At 49.8% G+C, this 27606-nt stretch overlaps 2 protein-coding genes across 4 annotated transcripts in view; one reads left to right on the plus strand and one right to left on the minus strand.

Moving 5' to 3' along the window:
- Positions 1 to 5023, plus strand: part of Spg21 (SPG21 abhydrolase domain containing, maspardin) — a 27367-nt gene extending 22344 nt beyond the window's left edge. For all 3 annotated transcript variants that reach the window (XM_055597591.1, XM_055597582.1, XM_055597573.1), the window contains 2 exons: positions 2009 to 2149; positions 4350 to 5023. In XM_055597591.1, coding sequence (XP_055453566.1) covers positions 2009 to 2149; positions 4350 to 4466 — 258 coding nt within the window. In that variant the 3' untranslated portion in view covers positions 4467 to 5023. The remainder of the gene's footprint in view (positions 1 to 2008; positions 2150 to 4349) is intronic.
- A 4644-nt stretch (positions 5024 to 9667) lies between these two features.
- Positions 9668 to 27606, minus strand: part of Ankdd1a (ankyrin repeat and death domain containing 1A) — a 28681-nt gene continuing 10742 nt past the window's right edge. The window contains exons 5-15 of the mRNA XM_055598811.1: positions 24793 to 24897; positions 24006 to 24104; positions 22789 to 22887; positions 22178 to 22276; positions 21763 to 21861; positions 17983 to 18081; positions 17364 to 17462; positions 16981 to 17076; positions 16235 to 16439; positions 14929 to 15060; positions 9668 to 12805 (exon numbers count right to left, since the gene is read on the minus strand). Coding sequence (XP_055454786.1) covers positions 12744 to 12805; positions 14929 to 15060; positions 16235 to 16439; positions 16981 to 17076; positions 17364 to 17462; positions 17983 to 18081; positions 21763 to 21861; positions 22178 to 22276; positions 22789 to 22887; positions 24006 to 24104; positions 24793 to 24897 — 1194 coding nt within the window. The 3' untranslated portion in view covers positions 9668 to 12743. The remainder of the gene's footprint in view (positions 12806 to 14928; positions 15061 to 16234; positions 16440 to 16980; positions 17077 to 17363; positions 17463 to 17982; positions 18082 to 21762; positions 21862 to 22177; positions 22277 to 22788; positions 22888 to 24005; positions 24105 to 24792; positions 24898 to 27606) is intronic.

Here is a 27606-nt window from a genome sequence, read left to right on the forward strand (position 1 = left end):
GTGTGTGTGTGTGTGTGTGTGTGTGTGTGTGTGTGTGTGTGTGTGTGATTTTTCAAGACAGGATTTCTCTGTGTAGCCCTGGCTGTCCTGGAACCTGCTCTGTAGACCAGGCTGCCTTTGAACTCAGATCCTCCTGCCTCTGCCTCTCAAGTGCTGGCATTACATGTGTGCACCACCACTGTCCAGCTTCACAACTATTTTTAATTATGGTTCAGAGGATATGCTACCCTTTTCTGGCCTGCACGCAAGTGCACCCAGACATACATGCAGGCAAAGCACCTATACACATCAAAATAAAAATTGAAAAAAGATTCGCTGGCCCCATAATGTATTTGAGTTATCATTCCCTTAAAGCAGAATGGTACCTTGTTGATGTCTTCACCTGTCAATGGACATCTAGGTTGTTTCCGATGTTTAACTATTGTAGATGTGTCTGTTAACCTGGCTATAAAAGGAGCTGAGTCCTTGCTTTTAAGTCTTGTAATTTTGGGGCTGCAGACATAGCTCATTGGTTGAGAGCATTACTGCTTTTGTAGAGGACCCAGGTTCTGTTCTAAACACCTACATGGCTGCTCACAAGTGTTCTTAACTCCAGTTCCAGGAGACCCAGTGCCCTCTGCGGCCTCCACAGGTAGCCACACACATAATGACACAATTCTTTAAACTTTTTTGAGGAACTGACATGTCTTCTGATGGCTGTGTCATTTTATATCTCCCCCAGTAATTCACGAGGGTTCTGATTGGTTTAACATTCTGACGTTTCTGTTGTAAACCTAGCCTTTAGTGGCTGAACCATCTCGCCAGCCTCAGAAACTGCATTAAGAAAAAAAAAAGTCAGGCATGGTGGCACATGCCTGTGACGCCAGCATTGGGGAGGTGCAAACATGCAGATTCCTGGCTTGCTGACCTGCCAGTCTAGCCTGCTTTGTGAGTTCCAGGCCATTGAGAGACCCTGCCTTTAAAAAAGTTTTTGTCAGGCGTGGTAGCACAGGCCTTTAATCCCAGCACTCGGGAGGCAAAAGCAGGCAGATCTCTGAAAGTTCAAGGCCAGCCTGGTGTACAGAAGGAGTTCCAAAACAGCCAGGGCTATTAATGAGAGAAGCCCTATCTCAAAAACCATGCATGGATGCATGGATGGCTCTTGAGAAGGAAACCTGAGGTTGACCATACACACAAACATGCATGCATATACACACAAAAATTATACATATATGTGTGTATGCTTATCTTTAAAATATTTTCAAGCTGGGCAGTGTTGGCACATGCCTTTAATCCCAGCGTTCAGAAGGCAGAGGCAGGTGGATCTCTGAGTTCAAGGTCAGCCTGATCTAGAAAGCAAGTTCAGGACTGCCAAGACTAGACAGAGAGAAATGCTATCTCAAAAAACAAAACATTTTCAGAAAACATTTTGTACACATGTTTGTATTGAGAGCATCTGAAAGATGTCCATCACCACATGTGATCAGCTGCCAGAGCAGCTCCTCCCCGAAAGTCTGAGCTTTCGCCTTTAGTCTTATATTTGAAAAGACGATTAATTTATTCTGTGTTGGGGGGGGTGCTTTGCCTGCATGTGCGTGCATCATACAGAAGAGGGTGTTGTAGGCAGGGAGCTAGAATTACAGCCATGTGGGTGCTGGGAACCTGACCTGGGGCCTCTGGAAGAACAGTCAGTGCTGTTAACTCTGAGCCACCTCTTCAGCCTCCAGATTTCATGTTTTTTGAAGCTGGCATTTCCAGTGATTATTCACTATTTCCAAAATCTATGGCTGAGCTCTCTTCTGTTGGAATTAGAATCTTATCTTTCTCCTGGTGCTGGGATGGGGCCTTGCACATGCTCAGCAAGTGCTCTCCCACACAGCCACATTCCCAGCCTCTGGGGTCAGAGTTGGATATGACCAGCAACAGCAGGGGAGGTGAGCTCTGGCTGCTCTGACACTCAGGAACGTGGGTGACACTTCCGTGCTGCACTAAGAGCACCATGAGGTTGCAGCCTTGTGTGTTTTCAAAGGTGTTTGACCAGAGTGCACTGTCCACGGAAGCCAAGGAAGAAATGTACAAACTGTACCCTAATGCCCGGAGAGCTCACCTTAAGACCGGAGGCAATTTCCCCTACCTGTGCAGGAGTGCCGAGGTCAATCTCTACGTGCAGGTAAGTGCAGCCTGCAATCCAGAGCACGAGGGTTTGAGAGACTCCCAAGGAAACTCTCTCTTAACAACCCTTGTCTGGATTAGCAGGCCTCGCATCCACACACTGTGGTGGCCCTTGGTATGGTGTGAGCTTGCCTTCTGCAGACAGGGAATTCAGCCACAGCAAAACATCACAGAGAAATGGAAACAGTCTGCGTCTCAGAAAATGACTTTTTAATCTGATTATGCACTAGTGGCAAAAGTAAAACACCACTCCATTCTCTCAAGAGAGTACTAGGATGGTGACGGCCATGCTAAGCTGGCAAGAAGCATCAGGTGCCTTCCACAGCGAGTCCGGTCTTTAATGCTCTCGTGGAAGTAGATCCTAAACATAGAGAACTGATGCCCAGGGGTGTTCATCATGCTAGTAAGCACAGTCACAGAAGATTGGAAGGACCTCGCACTGCTGTGGAGGGCAAGGCTGCTCCACTGATGGAGCAGCATGGGGCTGGGCAAATGGCTCAGTGGTTAAGAGCATTTGCTGCTCTTACACAAGATCTGACTGTGATCCCCAACACCCAAATGGTAGCTCACAACCATCTATAACCCCAGTTCCAAGAGACCCATGACCTTCTTCATCCTCCACAGACATCAGGCATACATGTGAGTAAAGCACTCATAAAACCTTTAAAAAGAAAAGAAAGATGGTAATGAGGGCTGGCAAGAAGGCACCATGCACGCAAACATGAGGACTATAGTTCAGATCCCAGAACTCACATGAATGAAGCTGGGCAGGTAGCCTGGCTGAACTTACAGTCTGGAAAGGCGGAGTCTGGGGATTCCCCAGAGCAAGCTGGTGGTCAAGACTAACCATATCGGGGCTGGAGGATGAGTCAGCAGTTAAGAGCACTGGCCGCTCTTCCAGAGGACCCAGGTTCTGTTCCCAGCTCCCACACAGCAGTGCACAACTGAAAACTCCAGATGCAGGGGATCCAATGCCCTATTCTGACCCCCAAGGGTGTGAATGTGATACACAGACATACATATAGGCAAATCCCAAAAGACTGTCCATATTATTAGAGAGCTCTGGATCTGATTGATACCTGCTTTCCTCAGTAAGGGAGTGTGATCAGCCTTGGGCCTCTTACATGCATACACACAAGCCCACACACGTGTCCATAAATGTAAATATGCATATATACATGAAACATGGGAGTTGGGGTATCCATAAAGACATGGCAAAAGTGTGGAGAAGCTGCTTAAAAACACAAAACAGTTTGCGGTCAAAGGTCCCACCAATTCCATCAGCCACAATGGTAAATACTTGTAATCACAACACTTTGAGGCTGACCTAGGATTGCTGTAGGTTCAGAGTCCGTCTGAGCGACACAGGGAGACCGGTACTTGTTTGTTTGCTGTCCTTTCTCTAGTTACTTGGAACTAGTGTGTGATTTCAGGAAGATTTTCTGTTCTTCAGCCGTGCTTGTTAGTGATGTGCTGCCCCTTGTCTGTAATAGTCACTGAGAAATGAAGGTCCTAGGGCAGGGGAGAAGGTTCAGTTGGTCAAATGTTTGCACTGTAAGGAAGAGGACCTGAGCTCAGGCCACATAATCCAGGTTCTTAAAAAGCAGGTGTGGAGGCCAGACAGGCAGAGCCTGGGGTTGACTGGCCGGCCAGCCTCGCCTACTCGTCAAGCTTGACATCATCGAGAGACTATTGCAGAAGACAAGGTGGAGGGCCAGTGAGATGGGTCAGTAAGTAAAAGACCCACCACAAGCCCAGCAGTCAGAGAGGAGATGGCCAACTCGCACAGCTTGTCTCTGACCTCCGCACGTATACACAATGAGTAAAATGTAATATATTTTTTTAAAGAGCCCTCAGGGAACTGGAGAGGTGGCTCGGAGGTCCGGAGCACTGGCTGCCCCTCCAGAGGTCCTGAGTTCAATTCCCAGCACCCACACGGTGTCTCACAGCCAATCTATAATGGGGCTGATGTCCTCTTCTGCATGCAGATGTACATGAAGACGGAACACTCATGTACATGAACTCCCTAAGGAGTGGCTCCAATGTTGAGCCCTGGCCTCCGTGTACACAAAGATTCAGGACTGGAGAGGGCGCCCGGCAGCGGAGCACTTGGCGTGGCACTCTGCGGCCGTCACTTCAATCCCGCACCATGAAACAGGTTGGCCCTGTAGTAACCCAGTGATTGTGCACTCTTCCAGATACACTTGCTGCAGTTCCACGGAACCAAATACGCCGCCATCGACCCGTCGGTGGTCAGTGCAGAGGAGCTGGAGATGCAGAAAGGGCGGCTCGGCCTCAGCCAGGAGGGGCCGTAGAGGGGCTCGTGACACCCGAGCCAGCGCGGTCTTGTACAGTCAGTTCAGGTCCTTGGGGCACACTGGTCCTCATGGTTTAGAAGCAGGACTGACTGTCATCTTCATGACAGGAATCCGCCATCTCAGCCAGTGTGACAGTCCCCTCTCCAGGCTTGTTTCTGCTTGTTTTTTTTTTGTTTTTTTTTTTTTTTTTTTTTAACTTTTGAATTTGAAGAACTTTTAAAGACTCCCATTTAGGAATTGTGACACTTTTGCTACTGAAAGTCTTCTCTACCATCGCGTGTTTATTTCGAAGGCTTGGGATCACGTGGCATTTTCTCTTTTCATGTCTTCTTCCTCTTTCTCTGTTATGCACTGTAAGCACTGCGCATCCAGATGGGAAGAGGAACATGGGCTATTTTATGCATTCCTGGGCATAATCAGAGTGCCAAGGCTGGTGGCCTGCTGGCCAATCCCTACAAATCAGCTATTTTAGTTCCTGGTTGAGCACACCATTTTGAGTATTAGCTGTTGTATTTCTAGACAGTACAGTCATTTGGAATAAAAATTGAATTTCAGTGAGCGTCTCTTGTGATGACTGTTGCTGCCTATGTGGGCTGCTGTCCAGTGTGGTGTGACAGTCGGCGAATTGCTCGGTCACCCTAGCGCACAGTTTGCCGGTGATAGAGTTGCTGTTTCCTGCTGACTGCAACTATGTGACAACGCTTTTCTTTTTATCTTTCTCACTAACGGATTTGTTAAAAAGGTAGAGTCTCATTTAGGCCAAGCTATCCTTGAACTCCTTATGTGCCAAGGCTAGCCTTGAACGCCTATCCTCCTGCTTCCACCGCCATATGCTGGGATTCTAAGTGTCATCCTGAAAGCTCACCTGACTCCTAATAGAAGTGTTTTTAATACTTATAGAGAAACTAGAACAAACTCTCTCCAGCTATTGATTCACCTTAAAAGATTCCAACCTGTGTATAATTTTGTCTGTCTCCCTCAGTCTTCCACATACATTCCTACCCTGGGTGACTATAAAGCCTTTTTGATACCATATCATTTCTGCGTGTACTTTCAGGAGATAAACTAGGTTATTTGAGCAGCTGGGGGATGGCTCAGAGGGTGAAAGTGCAGCTTTACTAGCATGAGGACCTGAGTTCAAAGTCTCCAGTGCCCATGTCCAATGTCAAGAGTGTCCACACAGGCCTGTAACTTTAACAGGCATCCTCTGGCCTCTGCCCGAGCACACAGGTATGCATACCCATGTGTGTGTATCTGTGTTATACACATTGGTCACACAAAGAGGTTATTTGATAAAACAGGTTGAAATGTCTATATGTAAGAGACCATATTCAATTCACATATTAGAAAACTTTTATGATCCACAAATTGAAAGCTCTAATTAACATTTTTTTAAAAATTAAGCTATGGGAAGTTATAATCATAAATCTAGAAGAAATTAATATTTTAACTATAATCATAAATAGCTCTTGGGGCTGGAGAGATAGCTCAGCTGTTAAGAGCACTGGCTGCTCTTCTAGACATCCTGAGTTCAATTCCCAGTGACCACATGGTAGCTCACAACCATCTGTCCTCAGATCTGATGCCCTCTTCCTGCATGCTGGTGTACATGCAGATAGAGCATTTCTATACATAAAATCTTTAAAACAAAAACAGATCTTAGATCAGCAAATGGTTCAGCAGGCAAAAAGCCCTTGTTGCACAGCCTGATGACCAGTCTCCAGGCCCTGGGACCCACGTGGAAGAAGAGAACCAATGCCTGCAAACTGTCCTGTGTTCTCCATGTGGGTACTTTCACGTGGATATGCCCACACCCATACACACAATAAATTTTTAAAAATAAGATGGCATGGTAGCACATACCTTTAATTTTAGCACAGCAAAAGCAGGCAGATGTCTGACTATGAGATCAGCTTGGTCTATTTGGTGAGTTCCAGACCCGTAGTGAGTCCCTTCCTCAAAATAAATAAAAACCCAGGCTTGCGGCAGGCAAGATGGCCGCTTTAAAACAACAGGTTTCCAGCTCTGCACTGAGATGAGTAGCTGCAGGCGGCCCCAGGATTCATCAGCTTAGAGGGGTCTGCTGAACCCCAGAGATCTGAGAAACAACAAGCTACCACCTGACTGAACCCCACACAAACACTCCACACACAAAGAGAGAAAGGTGACAGTTTCCTGGCCTCACCGTTTCTCTGTGCCTGATTTCCCAGCCACACGTGGAGCTGCCGTGAGCAGCCGTCACATAACCAGGAGATAAAGTGACTGTTGGGGCCGCCCTGTGTTTCCTTTCCATATCCTCTCTGCACAAGTCCACTCCTACTGAAAACTGTAACTACCTGCTCCGACACTGGGTGACTCAAGCTGCCATTTCCAGTCCTGACTGGTTTGGTTGCTGGCCTGTAACACTTTTTCGGGTCTGTCGTTGAGACTAGCCTTCGGCAGGAGCCTCGGACAACTCCAGGCAAAACTACAACCACTCCTCAACAAGACTGTCAAACCTGCCCTGCCTCTTCTCCCAGGCATCAAGGAGCCTCTGAAGCTCCCACCGAGGTCTAAGAGGCTCAGAGTAAAACCAATGCTAAGACAAAACTCGGTGCTGAGGTGTGAAAAAAAGATGGAATGGGCAGACCCCGCCCCCACAAGGAGCTTTGGGGCTTGGGATGCCTCTGGGTTGAAATAGCTGCCTCTTCTGCCACGTGCCTTGCTCAGGTCCTGATGCAGGCTGTCACGAGGGAACACGGTCCTGGGTGAAACAGGCAGCTCTCTCTGTACTAGAAGCACACTCTAAATGGGCTGACAGTGGGAGGTGGAGAAGAATTTTAATTTAGAACATGGCTGCTCTGGCAAGAGATCACATCCAAAGACCTAGGTCTGTGTGATCAGGGTGGAATACAGTCACACCTGTAATCCAGGAGACAGAGGTAAGCAGGTCTGAGCTCAAAACCAGTCTGGTATAGACCAGGTTTCAGGTAAAGAAAAGCTTAGGTCCAGGCATGGCTTTAATCCCAAAGAAGGTAAAGTTAGTTTGTAGAAAGAAGCACCTATGTTTGAAAGTGATGTTTAATTGAGTGGCAGAGAAAGTGACAAATCAGAAAGACTTGACAGAATAGGATACACCCAACTCTCATGAGGATAGAGGAAAGGGAAGCTACTTAGAGAGAGAGGGCAGTTTTTACCAAACTCAGGTCCTCTGGAAGAGCAGCTGGTGCTCTTAACCTCTGAGCCGTCTCTCCAGCCTCATTTACTGTTTTAACGTTCAAAATGTGGAGGTGCGTAAAAGACTGTGGCATTCTGGAAAAGACTAAATGCAGATACTATAAAGAGCAGCTGTTGACAGGGGCTCGGGGTGAGGGGTGGGTTGCTGGCACCCAGGGCACTGTGGCACAGTGAAGCTGTTCTTTATGGTAGCTGTGGACAAACCTATGAGGCGTACATTGCCGTGAGGCCTGATGTGAGCTGTGGACTTCGGCTAGTGATGAAGTTTCAGCACAAGCTGGGCGCGTGGCTGGGCTGGTAGCTGGGCTGGCTTAGCATTCTCAAACGCCCAGGCTCCAGCCCTGGCTCTGCACGAACCAGGTGTGGTGGCACGCTCAGCAATGTGGCTGCTCGAGCTGCATGAGACCCTGTCTGAAAAAGGAAGGAAGGAACAAAGAAAGGCGTGTCAGTATCGGCTCATCAGCTGTGCCATAGCCCACAGACGTGAAACATGGATGGGGGAGCTGCGTGCCAGAGAATGACAGATGGGCGTTCAGCTTTCCCAGTCATTCTAAAAGTAAACTCCCTTAAAACAGACAATTTGGGAGCTGGAGAGGCTGCTCAGCGGTTAAGAATGCTTGTTCTTCCAGGGACCAGAGTTCGGTTCCCAGCACCCAAGCCAGGCAGCTCACATCCACCTGTAGCGGCAGCTCTGGGGAATCTGCACCTGTGTGCACACATCTGCACACAGACACATCTTAAACTAACCAACTAACTAACCAACTAACCAACTAACTAAAATTGTGAAAAGAAAAGGACACTTTAAAACCAGCCAGGTGGGTCAGGAATGATGTCACATACATGGAGTCGCAGCTGCTTGGAAAGCGGGGGCCAGGGGCTTGCCTGAGCCGGGTGCTGCGGTTTGTATCTGTGTGCACGTGCCTGCTTGGGACACAGCCATGGCCACTGTAAGAGCTCAAGTGATGTCAGCCTTGAGGTAAACAGCTCTCTTACCACACCTGTGTAACGCTGCCCCACGGCAGGCCAGAAGCAGCTGGAGCAAGAGACACGGGCTGAAACTGTGAGCTGGAATCTTTTCTCCTGTTTCATGTGTTTTGCCAGTGAGGGGACGCTGTGGTAGTCTGGGCAGGAGTTACCAAGTCCTGGCCGGTGCCAGGAAGGGCTGGGTTCTGGAGGATAGTTGGCAGATCTCTATTAGTCTGGGGGTGTGGTAGGTGCGGAAATGTGCTGCCTAGACCCTTCCTCAGGAAAGGCCTTCTGTTTCTGTTTGTCTGTTTGCTGAGACAGGCTTTCTCTGTGTAGCCTTGGCTGTCTGGACTAGCTTCGTAGAGCAGGCTGGCCTCGAACTTGCAGAGCCACTGTGTCCAGCTAAAGAAGGCCTTCTGCCTGATGATGTCAAGCGCAGTGGACACAGTCTCCCTGTAAAAGGACTGTTATTTGACTGTTTCAGTTGCTGTCTTAGAGGCTTACTACCTCTGTCTGCTAACCTAGGTCTAGTCCTGGAAGCTTCTAGCCTCCACACAATCTAACCTAGGCCTAAAACGGTTTCTGCCTCTGAGACTTAATAGTTTTCACCCTTTCTAGTTCTGAGCTCATAGCTGGCTGGTTCAACTCAGCTGTTCTGGCTCAAACTCCTCTCCCAATCTTGCTTTTCTCTTGGCCTCTGAATTGCTGCTTGGCCTCAAACTAACTCCAGCAATCTTTTTCTATTCTTCTGGCTCCTTCTCATTCTCTGGCTCATTCTGTCTTCACTTGTATCTAGCTTGTTCTCTCAGTCGTTCAACCTCTCCTGTAAAACCCTTCCTCCTCTTTCACAACCATCTGTAATGAGATCTGGTGCCCTCTTCTGGTGTGAAGGTGTACATGCAAACAGAACATTGTATACATAATAAATAAATCTTAAAACAAAAAAAGTAAATTTATCCATTAAGGATTTGTCCTCCCACCTTCTCCCCGGTCCCAAGGACACCACTCCTGTTAGTTTCTGGGCCTTCATCTAGCTTTTATTTGTAGACACATATACACATGAAAATACACTTCCATTCCGCAGGCAGCAAGCAGTTTACACATGGGTCTATCGATTTTCTTCGCTGAATTGATCCTAAAGTTCTTTCCACAGCAGTCCTTATCCTCAGGCTCTTTTTCACTGTTGTGTACCACTCCACGATGCAGACAAACCAGATTTCATATTAACAATCTCCAGAAGATAATCAGTTGGGGGAAAAAATAAAACACAGAAGACTGGAAGTACTGTGTGATAAGGAACCTCAAGCCATGTGTGCTGGTGACCCCTGTAACCGCAGCACCCAGGAACTGCGGCAGGACGAAGCTGGGCTTCACAGGGAGACAGTCCTGACTGAAGCAGAGTATAGCCCAGGGCATGCTGGGTAGGTTCCTTGCCTCAGTGTCAGCTGCTGCAGGTTGGCTCGTACACTGAGCTGCACACCCGGACCTCAGGGCCACAGCCTGAGTCCTGCAGGCTGACTGTGGGGGCCGGGGTGCACTTTCAGGCAATGGGGAGCGAGTGAGGTGGGCCAGCCAGCAAGAGGGGCACCAGCTGGGTCTAAAGCAGCAGACTATGAGCTACTCGAAAATTAAAAAATAAATAAAGTTTCAGCAACACCACAACCACATCGCAGGACCCTGAGCAACGCCTCACTATACAGTCCTCTGTAATCCAGCTCCCACCACCAACCAGCGCCCACCCATCAAGAAAGGATCACAAGGCCGCACGGTCTGAGCAAACCATGAAATCATGGTCTGAACACCCATATTTGGCCCACCTCAAACAAAAAGGCCTGTCCTTGCTTCCTTGGGGCTACAGAGTCCCAACAACCTGCCGTCTTATTAAGTCTTCGGTGAGACTTCTTAGGCCCTTGGCCAGCTAGTTTTCCTAGCTCGTGACCTTTCGACTGCACCCAGCCACGGGGCACCTTCTCTAGGGAGAAAGTGCTTTTGTTTTTCATGACTACTTTGTCCCATTGTCCCCTCCGCTGCCTTGCTAACTCTGCTTGGTCTGAGCACTCCTCTGTCACTGAGTGGGTGGCCCCTGGTGGGAGCTGCTCATCTCTAGCACAATGCACAGGGGTCCCTTCTCCTCCCGTACCTACCCCTGCGTCCCTATCCCCAGTTCCTCCTGGACAGTGTCTGAAGAGCTCTGGGTCCAGACGTCACTCCTACCCAAGAGGTCTATAGCCAGTCTGTCCTTCTGGGAGTCTGACTAGAATCCCACCACCCTCCAGTTATATCTTTCCTCTCTCCTGCCCTCAGGTCCTGGGAATGCTGCTGGCTCCGCTGATTTTTTTCTTTTTTCTTTTTTTTTTTTTTTTTTTTTTTTTTGTGGGGGTGGGAAGGTGGGGAGGTGTTTTGAGACAGGGTTTCTCTGTGTAGCTGTCCTGGACTGGCTTTGTAGACCAGGCGGCCTTGAACTCAGAGCTCCACCTGCCTCTGCCTCCCTGAGTGCTGGGATTACAGGCGTGGACCACAGCACACATGCTCGGCCACTGCTGTTTTTCAGTAGTTAAACTGGATTAAAGTCGGCCAGGTGGTAGCGGTGCAGGGCAGGCAGAGGCTGGCAGATCTCTGTGAGTTCAAGACCAGCCAGGTCTACAGAGCGAGTTCCTGAACTGTCAAAGGCCCCGCCCGAGAGGGTGAGCCAGAGAGAGAAGCTAGGAGGATGCGCTGACCTTGCTGCTGGGTCCTGCTGGGCCACCTCTTGACCCATGGGATGAGCTGTAACTGTTAAATAAGGCATTTATATTGTTTTTAAAAAACGTGATCTGTGATCCTGGACCAGATATTAATCCAGGAGGTGAGAAAACACTGACAAAATTTGAGTATGGTCTGAAATTAATGAATAGTTTAGAAACACTGTTAATTTCCTAATTTTTAAAAAAAGATTTTATGTGTCTGAGTGTTTGGCTGAACACATGGATGAGCACATGCGCATGCTCGAGCGAGCTGTGAGCTGCCACAGGGTGCTGCTGAACACAGGTCCTCTGCAAGGAGCGCTCTCAACCACTGAGCCATCTCTCCAGCCTCTGACTTCCTGGCTTTAAAAATCCACACTGCCGTTAGGTAAGAGTTAATATTTAGAGACCTGCGTGCAGAACCCTTGAACACTCTCGGTACTACTTTGTGAGTTTTGTAAGTCTGAAATGATTTCTAGACACAAAAGATCAAAAACATACAAAGCACAAACCCAGTTACCCACTCCTGGTCGGCCAACATACACAAACATACTCACAAATGTATGCAAGTTTACAAATATAAACAGCATGGCAGCTTCTGCGTGTGTGGCACTAGAGATCAGTGAGTTGTCCTGAAGTTAAGGACCATCCAGTGAACAAATGAAGCCCTCCCTGCAGGGAGGACTGCTGGTTTGACAGCACTGGGTTTATGGTGTGACCTGAGCAAGCTGCTCCTCCTCCCTGGACCCCAGGGAGTCCTCGAAATAAAAACACCCCTTGCACCTCATGATGTTCTAAGATAATGGAAGTGAAACTTAACTAGAGGCCTGGGGAAACAGCTCAGCAGATACAACATTTGCCATGCAACATGAGGACTTGAGCTTGACACTCAGAACCCACATGAAAACCAGGGCATGGTGGACATGCTTGTAAACCCAGGACTAGGGAGGCAAGATAGGAGGGTCACTGGGCTCACTGGCCAGCCAATCTGGTTAGACCTAGGACAGGCCCTGTCTCAACAAGACGTTCCAGGACTTCTAGGAATAGAGAGAGAGACTGTCTCAAAACAAAACAAAACAAAACAAAAACCACAAAATGGACAGTGCCTATGGAGGAAAACCCTGCCAAGTGCCCTCTGGCCTCCACATGCTTGTGATGAACACATTACACCCTCACAAACACAGCAAGCTGAGAGCTATAAAGGGCCACATTCCTGGGAAAGGATGACCCAGAAAACCTAGACTGCGGCCCATCCTCCGAAAAGCGTGTTTCCTGCAGCTGATGCAGCTGAGGTCTGTGTGCGGGGTCTGCTGGAAAGCTCTCATGGACATCCCCTTCGGTGTCGGCGGTCCCTCGGCGTTCCAGCAGCTCACATGGCTGTGCACCTCCTGGGGGCCTGGGACTCCCCATTTGCCATCTTCCTGGCACGTTCTGTAGAACACAAGACTCCTGTTGCCTGGAGCTGCATCAGCCCTTCCTCCCAGGGCTGGCTTGTGTCCTACTTTCCTGTGAGTCTTTATGCCAAGAGAAGGCACGCTGCCATTCTTCGGAATATTTGGGAGGGTTGGTGCTTGGTAAGAGCATTTGCTCTTGTGGAGGACCTGAGTTCTGTCCCCAGCCCTCAGGCACAGCTTCCTGGTGATCTCACACCTTCTGATACAGGTGCAAACAAGGCACTCGCATACAGATAAAAGAAATAAACACCTAAAAAATGTTTAAGAATAGTTGGGGGAAAATAATGTTTTAAAACTAGAAACAAACAAAAACAACAAAAAGAATATTTGGGGGCCCGATATGGAGGCATAGGCCTTTAATCCCAGCATTGGGAGGCGGAGGCAGGTGGATCTCTGTGAGCTTGGGGCCAGGTTGGTCAACAGAACAAGTCCCAGGCTAGCCAAGTCTACATAATAAGACCCTGTCTCAAAACAGCAAAGAACCCCAAAACAGCAACAATAATAATAAAAACTGTCAACATCTTATATTACCTATATAAGTACCCGAGGCCAAAATAGAGTAATTTTTAAAAACTTTTTTAAAAAAAACTTTTTAAAAAATTTTTTTCTAAGCATTTATATGTGGGTTATTTCTTTTGAGACAGTGTCTCACGACATAGCCTTGGCTGGTCTAAAACCTGCTATGTAGACCATGCTACTCTCAAAGGGGTAGCGAATCCCCTGCCTCCGCCTCCCGGGGGCTGGAGTTAAAACCCAGGTGTTTTGTGTGGTTGATTTAATGGTATTTTGGGAAATGAAGCTCAGTGGCAGAGCCCTTGCCTGGCATGCACCAAGCCCTGAGGCCTTCCCCTAACAACACAATCAGTGGGGTGTGTTGTCTGTCACTCACCTCTGATCTCAGCACTTGGGAGGCAGAGGCAGGAGGATCACAACTTAAAAAGCATCTGAGCTACAAGTTGAGTTTAAGGCTAACCTGGGCTACATGAGACCATGTCTCAAAATAATAATAATAAATGTTCTTAGGGGGGGAAAAAAGCTATTCCCTAATCTCCTCACCTGAAATGACTTTCTCATCTGGCCTAGAGGACTTGAGGGACGGCTGCCATACAAGAACTGTTTTCCTTGCTGCCTCATAGCTAAGGTAGCCTCCAGGGCTGCCGGTAACTGCCTAACTGCCTAGCTGTCAAACCTGAAGCTGCCCCACGACGCCCATGCTGATGGACTCTTCCGCTGCTTAAGGCTTTTTCGTCAGCCAGTTTGCCCTTACTGATGGATTAGTTCCACAACCTTTGATCCTGCGAGTCTGAAAGTCCCAAGCTTTCACTATGGGAATCCCAAATCAGGCTTCTGGGAGTGGCATGGTTAAGTACCTTATGCTGGCTTCAGAAGCCTCAGCTCCATGTTTAAGCCAGTCTGTGGCTCATCTCTCCTAACACTTGTGAAAAAGAAGCCCCAAGACTGTTCAGAGACAATAGGGGAGGTAAAGATACGGGTGTCACGGTGACCCTGGTGGCTGTGAAGGGCGGTTCCCTGGCACTATTATTCAAAGACACTGATGGGTAAGTGCTGGAATGACCCTGCTGCTTGAGGTTGCAGTCCCCCCAGGCCAGGTAAGGTGCAGGACTCCCTCCCCTCAGCAGGGCCTCCTGCTCTCTGCCTCACTTCATCTGGAGAGACAACCCCAACAAAATTTGATATATGGCCTTGGATACACTCCCTGCTAGCTCTCCCCTCCCTGTGTCTATTTGATAGTTAGGTACTGTGTTCCCATTCCTGTGATGGGAGCGTGGCTGTGTAATGCTAATCAAGCATCCTTGAAGTACCTACTTTCAGCTAATTACACACACCTATCCTTGGAGCCCCCAGCCACTCCCCAAGGGGTACACAGCCTTTGTTCTCCAGAGTTAACGTTGAACTAGCTCCCTGCAGTGGTTGCCAGGGTGTGCCAGCCCCGTGCGGTGCCCACCGCCATTCCAGGCACCCTTCTTGTCTTGTGTCCCTTCTGACTTGGTGGGTCTTAGTTTGCGCAGGACCAGCCACACAGGGCTCTGACATGGGCGCCCTCTGAGGGCCCAAGCATTGCAGCCAGGCCTCGCTTACCAGCCAGGCCTCTCCTGCCGATGGCCGTGAGGCCCTCAAACAGTGCCTTGCCGGGGTTCTTCCCAGCCGTGGTCACACCGTGCAGCCAGATGAGCAGCATCCGGTGACCGTGCTCCTGGTAGCTCCTGGTTCCTGTGGAGATGAGAGGAGAGGCTGCCTTGACTTCCAGAGCCTGTGTACGCCGCCCTCTACCGCATCCTAAATGACTCAGCCACACAGGGGCCCTTCTCCCCTCGGCAGGTGGCCTGGGTTGGAGGTGGGGGTTAAGGTACAGCTTCTTAGATGGGGTGGCTTGGTGACCGGTGTCTCAGGCCATGCCTCGGGCACACATCGGATCTAACACACGGATGAAAAGCAGCCTGGTGAGACACAGCTGGCCATGTTTTTGCCCCAGCACTGGCTCACGGTTCTCAGCCTTAGACACCTCTAAAAACTCTATCTACTTCTGGTTCTTCTATTGACAATACATAGCGCTTGTATATTTTATCCTGTAGTTAGCCATTTCACTCAGCTGTCAATTTTCTGTCTGTTAAATATTTGAGTCTTCTGGACCTTCTCATGTATAGGAGTTGAAATATTTGAAATGAAGAATTTGTCCTTTCCATTATGTTCCCCATGTTTCTCTGTCTGTCTGGGTCTGCCTGTGTGTGTGTGTACAGTACATGAGTGTGTGATATAAATGCGTGTGTGTGTGCATGTGTCGTGAGCGCCTGCGCCCTTGGATGTAGGGACGGGTGGGGGGGACGGGACCGCTGCATCACTCTTGCCTTTCCTGCCTTGAGACAGGGTCTCGCTGAAGCTGCAGCTTGCTGCCTGGGGCTAGGCTGGCCGGCTAACAAACCCCGTGGTCCTTCTTTCTCCGCACACCGCCCTCTCCCAGCGCTGAGGTTAGAGGTGTCCAGAGCCGCCCCCAGCTTGCCCGTGAGCCTTACACGTCTGAACTCAAGTCCTCACATTTGCACGCTGAGTGTTCTTTCCCACGGAGTCATTTCCGTGCCTTTGGACCAGGGCCAAGATTTACTGCCGTTAAATAGGTGTGGCAGCAGTTGCCTCTCCTCCCTCTCCCTCCGCCCCTGCCCCGCCGTGAGGAATGGCGTTAACTGATTGCATAAATGGTAGGTATGGGTTCCAGTTGATTCTGCAAAATGCAAGGTACAACAGGGATGCCTCGCCTGTGCAAGAAGCCAGGGGGAGCTTTGGAAGTAGAGTGGGCTAGGCCGTGGGTTCCCCAGACACAGAGCACGGAACTCCTCTCACATGCCCCTAGCCACCAGCTGCCCTGGCATGGGGCAGGGTAAGGCAGCACCTGTCCACTGCTGCTCGATGGCACAGACATGAGCCTCCGTGAACTCCCAGGAATAGGCCAGTTTCTTCCACTCGCTGGGCCTCAGATACTGGGAGGCCAGCCGCCAAAGCACGGAGCGCAACTGCTGTGTTTCCTGCCGATGGTCTTGTTTAAAGGTCAGGTTCTTCCTCGAGGGGCTGCTGGCACCCCTGCAGGGATGGTGCTCCTGTGGGGCAGATGCCAGAAGTGCAGGAGCCACCTGGAGCCTCTTGCAAACTCTGCCTCATGCTCTTAGACGCAGGTGATACAGAGCCCAAGAACCTGCATCAGCATGGGCTTCCAGCCTCATGCACGCCCTGTCCGCCTCGAACACTGGGCCCCGACTTCCTCACACCGCTCCTCCATCTAGAACTCACCTCCCTGACTTTCAACCCATTGCCAAAAAAATATTACTACAGGCCACCTCCTCCAGGAAGCCTCTGGCCGGAGACCTCTCTGTTCTCACACCATCTCTTTATCACCTATGAAGTTTATGTATTCAAACCAATTCATTCCTTGGCCAGGATCCCACCAGCTCAGACAGGAGTCTGCCTTGTCTCAGCGTGGCTGGGTGCTTGCCCATCCAGGGCCTCACAGGCTTGTGGTACCCAAGGCAGAGATGACTACCCACTTAGAGACAGGGCCCCAGATTGATTGAGGCTGGGACTCAGCGCCAGCTCCATGCACAGCCAAGGCTTTCCAGCAGGAGAGATCAGTAAAGGCAGTACCTTCTCCCATCTGTAGAAGCGGTCAGCTTTTATGAGCATGTCCACCAGGCTGACATGGTTACCACGGGCAGCCACCGCCAGGGCGGTCTTTCCTTGCTGCAAAGAAGAGGCAAAGGGAGGCTGCAGTTTCTACAGCGTGGTGCAGGGCTGCCTCTGGGCTCACCCCAAAAACTCCTGCCCAAAGGAAGTCCTCCCAGTGGTCCACACTGGAAACAGAAAGGTTTTCTGGGCTGCATGGTAGAGATGCTGGGTAATGACAATAACAACAATAATAGCTTTATTATTTTACTTTCTATATTATTATTATATATTGTTATTGTTATTGGTAGCAGTGTATGATATGGAAGAGGCTGGGAAAGAGGGGCTGCTTAGAGCAGAAGTACCTTATCCCTCAGGCTTAAATCAGCTCCAGCAATAAGGAGCATCTCTGCTACATCCTGCCAGGCATGCTCGGAGGCAAGGTGGAGCGGAGTCTGCTGCCTCTGGAGAGAAGGCAAAGGGGATGGTAAAGCACGCAGAAAGCATGTGGGGAACCAGGCGTGGTAGCACTCAGGAGGCAGAGGCAGGTGGATCTCTGTGAGTTCGAGGCCAATCTGGTCTACATGCTAGGTTCCAGGATAGCCAGGACTACACATGAATGAATGAATGAATGAATGAATGAATGAATGAATGAATGAATGAGGGCTGGAGGGGTGGCTCAGTGGTTTAGAGCAAGCACTGTTCTTGCGGAAGTGCCTACTTGAGTTCCCAGCACCCACTCCCATGGTGCACAGCTGCCTGTAACTCCAGCTCCAGGAGAGCTGAGGCGCCTCTGGCCCCCCAGGGTACCTGCACACAGGTAGCACATACTCACACAGACACTCACGAGCATACACATGCACACAAACTCACACACACATGAATTTAAAAAACCCAACAACCTTGGAAAGCTAAACAAGGAAATAAGTTTCTGGAGTCTAGGCCATGCTGGGAGAGCCCTGGCTCTGAACTGCGGTCACTCACAATGTCCACGGCGTCCAGATCACTGTGGGCGTCTATGAGGAGCTGGACCAGGCCAGGGAAGTTGTGCTTCACAGCAAGGTGCATAGGAGTGGTGCCCTGCTACAGAAGAGACACACGCATCAGTCGCCTGCCCCACCCAGGACTGCACATTGGAGGGGGGGTTAATCTGCCATGTCGTCTCTCCAACCACACTAGGGGACCCGAGGCCAGCGCAGCCACAATGCCTGGAACTAGAGGCCTAAACTGGTCGGTAAGGAGGGCGGCAGCCTTCATGGCAGGTTAGAGACTCTGCTATGGCAGCCTTGGGCATGTGTGCGTGGTATGACCTCAGACACGTCCACCTTCCTCTGTCACTCCTCACCTGACGAGTGATGGCTGTTGAGGACCCTTCCAGCAATACCACCTTCTGATGCTCTATCACAGTAAACCCACACAGTGGGCTAAAGACCACACAGAAAGGTTTGTGTCCTTGTGGGCATCTGCGTCTTTCAAACGGAAGCACAGACACTCACAACACAAGCTAGCAGGCACCCGGGGAGGTGTCTGACAACGATGATGTATAGAATGAATGAATGAATGAATGAATGAATGAATGAATGAATGAATGAACGAACGAGAGCCTGTCAGGCACATAAGAGAGACCTTACCCAAGTCCAACACTCATTCAAGCCCTAGTTCAAGGATGAGGAGCACCATTCCCGACAGCCACCGTGGCCTCCTGACTAACAACTAGAGTGAAGATGCCCCGTGTCGCCCCCGTCTCTGGGTGACAATGACATTCTATGGAATAGCACCAGGCTGGTAAAATCGTTGCTGTAGGTCCACACTTACTATAGAAACACGCACTTACATATGGACATGAAAAGGTTACGGAGCATAACAGGTGTGCACATACCCCCGGGGCCGCCCGCAACTGTCGTTAGGAGCGCAATTCAGTGAAGGGTGTTTTTAAACTTCATTTTCTTAGAAGTATTTTTAAAAATTATTTTTGAAGCATTAATTTAAATTTGGATTGATTTTATTGTTTTTATGGGTACGAGCACTTCGCCCGTACACGTATCTGTGCAGCGTGTGTGCGCCTGGGCTAGTGAAATCAGAACCCCTGCCTGGGACCAGAGTTATAGATGGTTATGACCCGACCCGCCGTGTGGGGGCTGGGAATCAAACCTGGCTCCTCTCCAAGAACAAGTGCTCCTGCCCAATCTCCAGCCCTATTACTGTTTTAAAGATTTGTTATTTTTAATTTGTGTGTTTGCCTGTATGTCTGTGTGAGCGTAGGAGACCTGGCCTGTGGAGGCCAGAGCATCCTACCTTCTGGGGCAGGAGTTAAGGCAGTTATGAGCCACTCCATGTGGGTCCTGGAAACAGAACCTGGGTCCTGTGGAAGAGCAGCAAGCGCTCCTAACTGCTGAGTCATCTCTTCAGCCTCTGCCTGTTAGCATTTGAGTTTATATTTTGAAGCAGGGTCTCACTGGAGAGCCCTGGCTGGCCTGGAATTCACTCTGTAGACCAGGCTGACCTCAAACTCATAGAGATCCGCCTGCCTCTGGCTCTCAAGTGCTGAGATTAAAGGTGTGAGCCACCATGCACAGCCACTGTCAGTATTTTAAAGGATTTTAACAGTATTGTTATTTGTAAGTGAAGTAATTACATGACTAGAGAGCTTTAAAGTTAGATGGGCAGTAAAACCCTAAAATTAACTTTTTAAAAAGCCGCATAGAAGAGAAAAATACCCAAGTCAATATCACTCCTGCATTCATGCCTACAAGAAATGACACAAATGTTTGCTTTTGAGAAAGGGTCTTGTGTAGCCCAGGCTCGCCTTGAAGTTGCTATGAAGCTGAGAATGGCCTTGAACTCCTGGACTATGGGGTGACATCGTTTAAAAGATGATGTCAAACTAAATGTAAACTATTGGAAGGGTATAATTTCATAGATAAAACAAGCCAGGCGAGGTGACACATGCATGTTGTCCCAGCACTCTGGGAGGCAGAGGCGGGTAGATCTCTGAGTTCAAGGCCAGCCTGCTCTACAAAAGGATAGCCAAGGCTATACAGAGAAACCCTGTCTCAAAAACAAAAATAAAAACAAACAGACAACTGAATAAAACACAAGTAAACCAGAAGCCACGTGGCAACCTTGATAAACAGAAAACATAAAGAAAAGAACAGTTGCGATGTGACTCTGTTGGAAGAGCGCAGGCCTAGCACGCTCAGAGCCCTGAGGTTTGATCGCCAGTACACATCTCTAATCCCAGATCTCATTACCTGGGGAGGCAGAGGCAGATGATCTTCCAGTGTGAGGCCAGCCTGGTCTACAGAGAAAGTTCCAGGACATTCAGGGCTACACAGAGAAACCCTGTCTTAACAAAACAAAAACAAAAATTGTATGTATTTCAGCTACATAATGAATACCAGGCCAGCCAGGGCCATATAGCAAGACTATTTCGGAAGGAAGGAAGGAAGGAAGGAAGGAAGGAAGGAAGGGAGGGAGGGAGGGAGGGAGGGAGGACCTCTTTATTTCTAAATTTCTATGTATTTTAAGTACATTAAATACATCTAAATTCTATGTGTTTTAAAATACATGGTTCTTGGGCCAGAAAATGGCTCAGTAGGTAAGGGAGCTTGCTGTCAAGCTTGAAGACCTGAGTGTGATCCCTGAAACCACATGGTAGAAAGAGAGAACTGACTCCCACATGTTGTCCTCTGACCTCCACATGTGAACACAGAGAGAGAGAGAACGAGAGAGGTATATTTTTGAAATATCTATTTCCTTATTTACATAATGGTAACAATCCATATATATGAAAACAGGCTTAGTGAGGTCAAAACAGTTTGCAAGTGGTAAATTGTGTCAGGGCTCAAAGCCAGGTTCTCTCTCTCTCTCTCTCTCTCTCTCTCCCCCCACCCCTTCTCCCCAAGAGTGAACAGAGATTTATTAAGCAAAATTGGGAAGAATCCCAAGGTAGGAGTATCTGGGTTTTCTAATAACAAAATCTGTCTCAGTCACAGAAATACACTGTCCCTAAAGAGTTGTAATAGGAAAAGAGTTAACAACTGGGGTGAGGAGATGGCTCAGATAGTAAAGTATGTGGCATGCAGGAGGACCCACGGGTGTGTGGCAGTGCACACCGCTAATCCCAGTGCTCGGGAGCAAAGCCAGAAGGACCCTGCTGTCTCAAAAGATGAAGTGGAGGGTGATTGAGGAAGATACCTATTGTTGACCTCTGGCCTTACACACACACACACACACACACACACACACACGAGAGAGAGAGAGAGAGAGAGAGAGAGAGAGAGAGATGGAGGGAGGGAAGGAGGGAAAGAGAGAATATAAGTGGCTGGGTCTGCAAAACAATTTTTTTAAAGATTTATTTATTTATTATGTATACAGCATTCTGCCTTGACATATATCTCCAGGCCAGAGAGGGCACCAGATCTCATTATAGACAGTTGTGAGCCACCATGTGGTTGCTGGGAATTGAACTCAGGACCTTTGGAAGAGCTGCCAGTGCTCTTAAACTCTGAGCCACTTCTCCAGCCCATGGCTCTGCAAAATTTAACAACTGCCAGGCGTAGTTAATTCAGCTGGGAGGACGCCCAAGCTTGGGTCCAACCCTGCTTCTGACAAAATATCAGAACACGAAAACGCCATGCTCCTTTAGTCCCTGCCCTACCCCAGCCTCAAGGAGCTGGAATGCCTCGATCTCCCTCCCGTGCCTAATTAATACAGTTATGGGAGGGTGCAGTGTGGGGCCCTTCAGTCCCAGCCCAGCCCTACCTTGTCAGCCACATCTGTGCACACTCCTGCCTTGATAAGTGCCCAAGACACGTCCTCAGAGCCACCAAGGGCTGCATAGTGGAGGCAGCTCCACCTTTTCTGGAAGGAAACAGGCATCAGAGCAGTAGTCCACGGACCTCTCATGGTGGGTGTGACAGGGCACCTTGAGACTCATATTCCATTCAAGTCTCATGGCAGGAGGAATTAATGATTTGCTCAGACCTAGTAACTTGCAAAAGAGCCCACTGTGGCTTGCCCTAGGCCACACAGCTAAGCCGTGGAGAAGCCAAGAGCAAACCCAAGATGAGTGCCTCAAAGCCCCTGCTCACAGCCCACTTAGGAATCCGCTGTTTCTGATTGGCCTATTGTGACTCAGTAGCCTGGAGAAGCCTTCAGTCTCAGGGGGGCTGGCTACCTGGGTGAGGGCTTTCACGTTGCTCCCAGCACTGATGAGGAGCTTCACGCAGTCGGCGTGGGATCCTTCGGCGGCTGCATGCAAAGCAGTCAGACCCTCCTGAAACAGGAAGGAATGGAGACTGGGGAAGCTGAAGCCAAACCTGTGAAGGGCACGTGTCTGCGCTCTGACCCCTTGAGCTCTCAGCTACCGACTAGTGAGGACAAGCGTCTTGTTACCTGTGGCTCCTGAGCCACGGGTGTTCTCCTGTGTGGAATGCACCCGCCGTGCTGACTCTCACCAACACCTCTGTCCACGTTCTTCTTGCCCTTTAAGCCAGCTCACCCTCACTATTCTCACCTCCTATGTCAGAAAGCCGGCCCTGACCATCTGGACGGTGGCAACTGTCTCCTGTTTTGACAACCCAGCCTGTCTGGCTCCCTGCCCAGCCAGGTCCCTGGGCTGCTGCTCACCTCCTCTTGGTAGGTGTTGAGTGTGAGAACATGCCCCCAGCTTGCTGCCCCAGGCCTCTGCCGAGGCAAAGTCACACCGCACCACAGGCTGAGGAGTTTCTCCAAGACGGAGAGCCACAGAGCGTCTCAGCTGTCTGTGTGTGTCCCCAGCTAACTCACCGAGTTCTGCTCTTCCAGGTCCAGCCCAATGTCTACGAGCCTCCGGAGCACCGCCACGTGGCCCTGGCTGGCAGCCAGGTGCAGGGCGCTGTTCCCCTCCTGCAGGATGAAGACTGCCTGAAGGGCTCATCGACACAGGGTCCCCACATTTCAGGGGGTCCCCCACTAGTGCTGCTCCCTCATTTTACAGGCACGGGAGTTAAGGCCCAGAGTGACATGTCCGGGGTTACAGAGCAAGTCTGACAAGCGTCATGCCTGTGCACTGCCCAAAGCCACAACCAGCGGCATTCTCAGGGCCCAAGTCCTGCACGCACGCTTGCTCTTTATGATTCAAGGCGGCTGCATTACTTTAAAAATAAGGGCTGGGAGTGTAGCTCAGCTGGTAGAGTGATTGCCTAGCATGCGCAAAGCTCCGGGTCCAACCCCACGAGTCTGTAAACCAGGCATGACAGTGCTGCCTAGAAACCAGTGCTTGGGAGATGGGGCAGGCAGGACGTTCCAGGTCATTTCCAGATACAGAGTGAGCGTGAAGCCAGCCGGGACGACATGAGACTGTCTCAGAGAAAGAAACAGAAGGGAGAGAAACAGGAGGGGAGAAAGGGGGAAAAGGAAAAGAGATCTTATCTTGGGCATCTCAGAGCCCACCAGCTGGCCCGTGTGCACTGAAGTGCCAGCTGGAAGAGCTCAAGACACATGGCGCACGCTAGCGTCTGAAGCCTTTCCCTCTATCAGCAGTAGGCTGCAGGAGGCTGGAGAGATGGCTCAGTGGTTAAGAGCACTGGCTGCTCTTCCAGAGGACTGGGTTCATTGTCCAGCACCCACATGGCAGCTCATACTGTCTGTAACTCCATTTCCAGGGGATTGGACCCCCTCACACAGACAGACGTGTGGGCAGACCACCAATGCACAGAAAACAAAAAATAAAAAAGATAAATACGCCATTAAAAAAAAAAAAAAGCACACTTGTTGCTCTTCCAGAGTACTGGTGTTCAATTCTCAGCACCGACATGGTGCCTCACAACCATCTGACCCCTGTTCTGACTCTGAGGGCGCCAGGCATGCACGCAGCACACATGTCTTCAGGAAGAACATTCATGCACATTTTTTAAAAATATGAAAAGAAAGGTAAGTAGGGCTGTAGGAGATGCCAGGACCAAGGAGGCACAGGAAGGCTGTGGCCTGGTCAGGGGTTTTAGAGGGCCTCTCGGTCACAGCACCTTGTCTTTGACACCGTGGTCACAGCCAGAGCCCACGAGGAAGTCCACAGCGTCCAGATGTCCGTGCTCAGCAGCTCTGTGGAATGCTGTTCTTCCCAGCTGGCCGGAAGGTGGGGGACAGTGAGTCTGTGCACACACCCTGCCCCGTCCTCGGCTTTCCTCATCTCTCTGTACTTGCAGCTGCCTCCCCCAACCCATTCCCCTGCCACCTCTTACCCAGCCTCAGCTTCCGAACAACAGCCCCTCTGTGGGGAGAAAGTCCCCCTTCTACTTCAGCCCTTCAGTGGCCCCTGGCTGCCCACCCCACAAAGACGGAATCCTCAGGTTTGAGATAGGTGGACAGGCAGTCCCTTTGGCTCTCCTCTCATGATTCCAGTCCATCTGAAATCACACACTCAGAGATCTTTCCTGCCTTTAGAGTTCCAGGGATGCTTTTTAACACTTCCCAGTGACTCCAAATCTCTCCCTCTCTAACTGCCCCAAATGCCCCCTTCTCTGGGGAGCAGAAAGCAGGCTCTTTCCTTTGGCCTGTTTGGCCCTTGATGGAAGTGAGAGTCAGCCATGTTTTGTTTTCATCCTGCCCATCCACATACCCTTCATGCCTCCTCTGGCGACACTCAAGGTAGAGTACAGTTTTTCTAGCTGATCAAAGAATACACTCTGGGTGTGCAGTACCCTAGTAGAGCCTGAGCCAGTAAGATACATCCAGTAGCACCCCTAACAAATAGGGCACACCCACCGGAGTCTCAGCCAATGGGAGAGTCGAACAGCTTTGCATGGCTCTTACCTTGTCTGCACCGTCCAAGGCCACGTCCTCCAGGTCTTCCATGACAAAGGCTAGCACAGGCATGTGGCCTTTCTGAGCCGCACAGTGCAATAGGGTCAGGCCCTCCTGGAAAGAAGGCCAGGAAGGGGCCTGGAGTCTGTGAAGGGAGGCCCTCCTCATACACGCCCTGTCTGCCAGCACACAGCTCCCCATGGCAACAATGCTACCAATGATGAGCACAGCCCAGGCATGATCCAGGGAGGCAGAGGGCAACCAGGATGCCAGAAGCCAAAACGTGGCTTCACACTCATCAACTCTGGTTTTGGGCCAGTTGCACCTCTCTGAATATCCACTTATGCACAGACTGCCTCAGGGCAAGTCAGAACACAAGGAAAGTATTTATGTGTTTCTGTAGGCCAGGCTGGCCTCAAACTCATAGAGATCCTCCTGCCTCTGTCTCTTGAGTGTTGGGATTAAAGGTTTGCACCACCGTGCCCAAGTAAGAACAGAAAAATGATTCCAAACTACAAGGTGAGGTCACACAGCACTTGCAGGCCCAAGAACATCCCAAAGAACAATTGTGTGAGAGTTCTCGGCACTAGCCTCCTTCATACCACACAGCTACAAGCGAAGAAGCCAGGGACAGGGCTGGAGAGACGGCTCAGCAGTTAAGAGTGGCTGCTCCTCCAGAGGACCTGGGTGCAATTCCCAGCACCCGCATCAAATGGCTCACACACACTTGTAAGTCCAGTTCCAGGGGATCTCTTAGGGCACCTAAATGAATGGAGCGCACATAGACTCGTTCAGGTGCACACACACACACAATGAGCTGTGTACACACACACACACACACACGCACAATGAGCACTCAGTAACTGAGTGCTCAGTGTAAGTTCACTAAGACTGGGCCCCTAGCCTCCGGGGCGAACAAAGGCCAGATGCGCTCTGCAGGCCTTTGAGAGGGAGAAAGAGTGATGTTAAATGAGGAAGTCTTAGCTGGGTGAGGTGGCGCACATCTGCAATCCCAGCACTCATGGAGGCAGAGGCAGGAGGATCTCTGTGAGTTTGAGGCCAGCCTTCAGGATAGCCAAGGCTACGAGAGAAAGCCTGTCTCAAAAAAACCAAAAACCCAAAACCAAAATAAATAAATAATAAACAAACAAACAAGGGATACTTGCAAAGGACTAATGACCCAGAACTTCCATGCCTGCCTGCATTAAGGCTGGTGTTCCTGGAATGCGCTCTCTCGCGCTCTCTCTCTCTCTCTCTCTCTCTCTCTCTCTCTCTCAATATTTACAGCTGAGACATGGCTCAGCAGTTAAGAGCACTTGTTGCTCTTGCAGAGGACCCAGGTTCCTAGCACCCACACGGTGGTTCCCGGCCCAGTTCCAGGGGATCCAACAGGTATATATGTAATAGACAAAACAGTCATTCATTCATGCAGGCAAAACAGTCACACCCATAAAACAAAGATTTCTTTTTTAAACGTGTGAGAGTGTATACCCTACACTACCCCTCCTTCCTCCTCCCTTCAAAGGCCAGAAGAGGGCATCGGCTCCTCCTGGATCTGAGGTTACAGGTACTTTATGAGCTGACCTTGGGTCCTCCGAGAGAGGAGTGCTCTTAACCACTGAGCCATCTCTTCAGCTGCTGGAGCAGGGTTTTTCAGTTCTCACCATCCATTGATACACCCTAAGAATCAGCAGAACACTGGTCTACATCTTGACAGCTGTATTGCTTTCATTGTATGTAAACTCGAGTATGCTGAAGTGTTCAGAGGGGAAGAGCTGCTTAAAATTTACTTTGAAATGTATCCAAACATAAAACACTCAAAAAGCTTACCAGTGAGAAATTAACGCAAACTTAAAAAAAAAAAAAAAAAGCCAGGTATGGCACAAGCCTGTAGTCCTTTCAGCTATTCAAGAGGCTGAGCAGGGAGGATCACTTGAGCCAGGAGTTAAGGGCTAGTCTGGGCGATACGGCAAGACATCCCTTGCAATAAACAGCCTCGGCTAGCCTCAAATTTGTTGTGCAGCCAAGAATAACCTTGAACTTGTTATCCTTCTGCCTCTACCACCACTGTGCTCAGTTAATGTGGTGCTGGGATCAAACCCCGGGTCTTGTGTAGCCTAGGAACGTGTTCTACCCGCTTAGCTACATCTCAGGCCCTCTCGTACTATTCTGTTATCCAAGGAAGCCACATCGGAAGTCTGGGATGGTTTTTGTGAGCCACTGGAGAAAGCGGGAGCATTATCCCAGATACCCCAACCCTCCTGACAGAGGCTCCAGATATGCTACAGGCCAGCCAGCCTAAACCTACCTCATGGGTTAGCCTGAGCAAAACCAGAGAGATGGTCCAATCAGCCATGGAGCTATGAACAATATCAGGAAAGCGCTGAGGAGGCCGAGGCAGGCGGATAACAAGTTCAAGAACATGCAGGGCCACATGGTGCCCTCAAATCAAAGAAAGAAAAGAATCCCAGGTACACTGACTGACACAACAATCCACTTAAGAGGCTGAGGCAGGAGGATTGTCTTGAGGCCACCCTGGGCTACATAGGGGGTTCTAGGCGAGCCTGGGCTACAGAATAAATCCCTATCTACACAAACAAAAGAAGAAAGGGGAAGGATAGAAGGGGAGAGGGAGGAAAGAGAGAAAAAAAGTCCTATTTATTTTAACTAAAGTTCAATTAAACGTTAGAGTGTTGTGTCACCAAGAACAGGATAGTAAAGCAAAGGAGATCTAAAATGTAGTCCGTCACTCAGTACCCCCATAGGACAACACACATCACACACGCACACACAACCAAGGTCCATTCACAGCAGTCTCTTCAT

Source organism: Psammomys obesus, unplaced genomic scaffold (assembly GCF_907164565.1).
Source record: "Psammomys obesus unplaced genomic scaffold, mPsaObe1.curated_primary_1811, whole genome shotgun sequence".
NCBI lineage: Eukaryota > Metazoa > Chordata > Mammalia > Rodentia > Muridae > Psammomys > Psammomys obesus.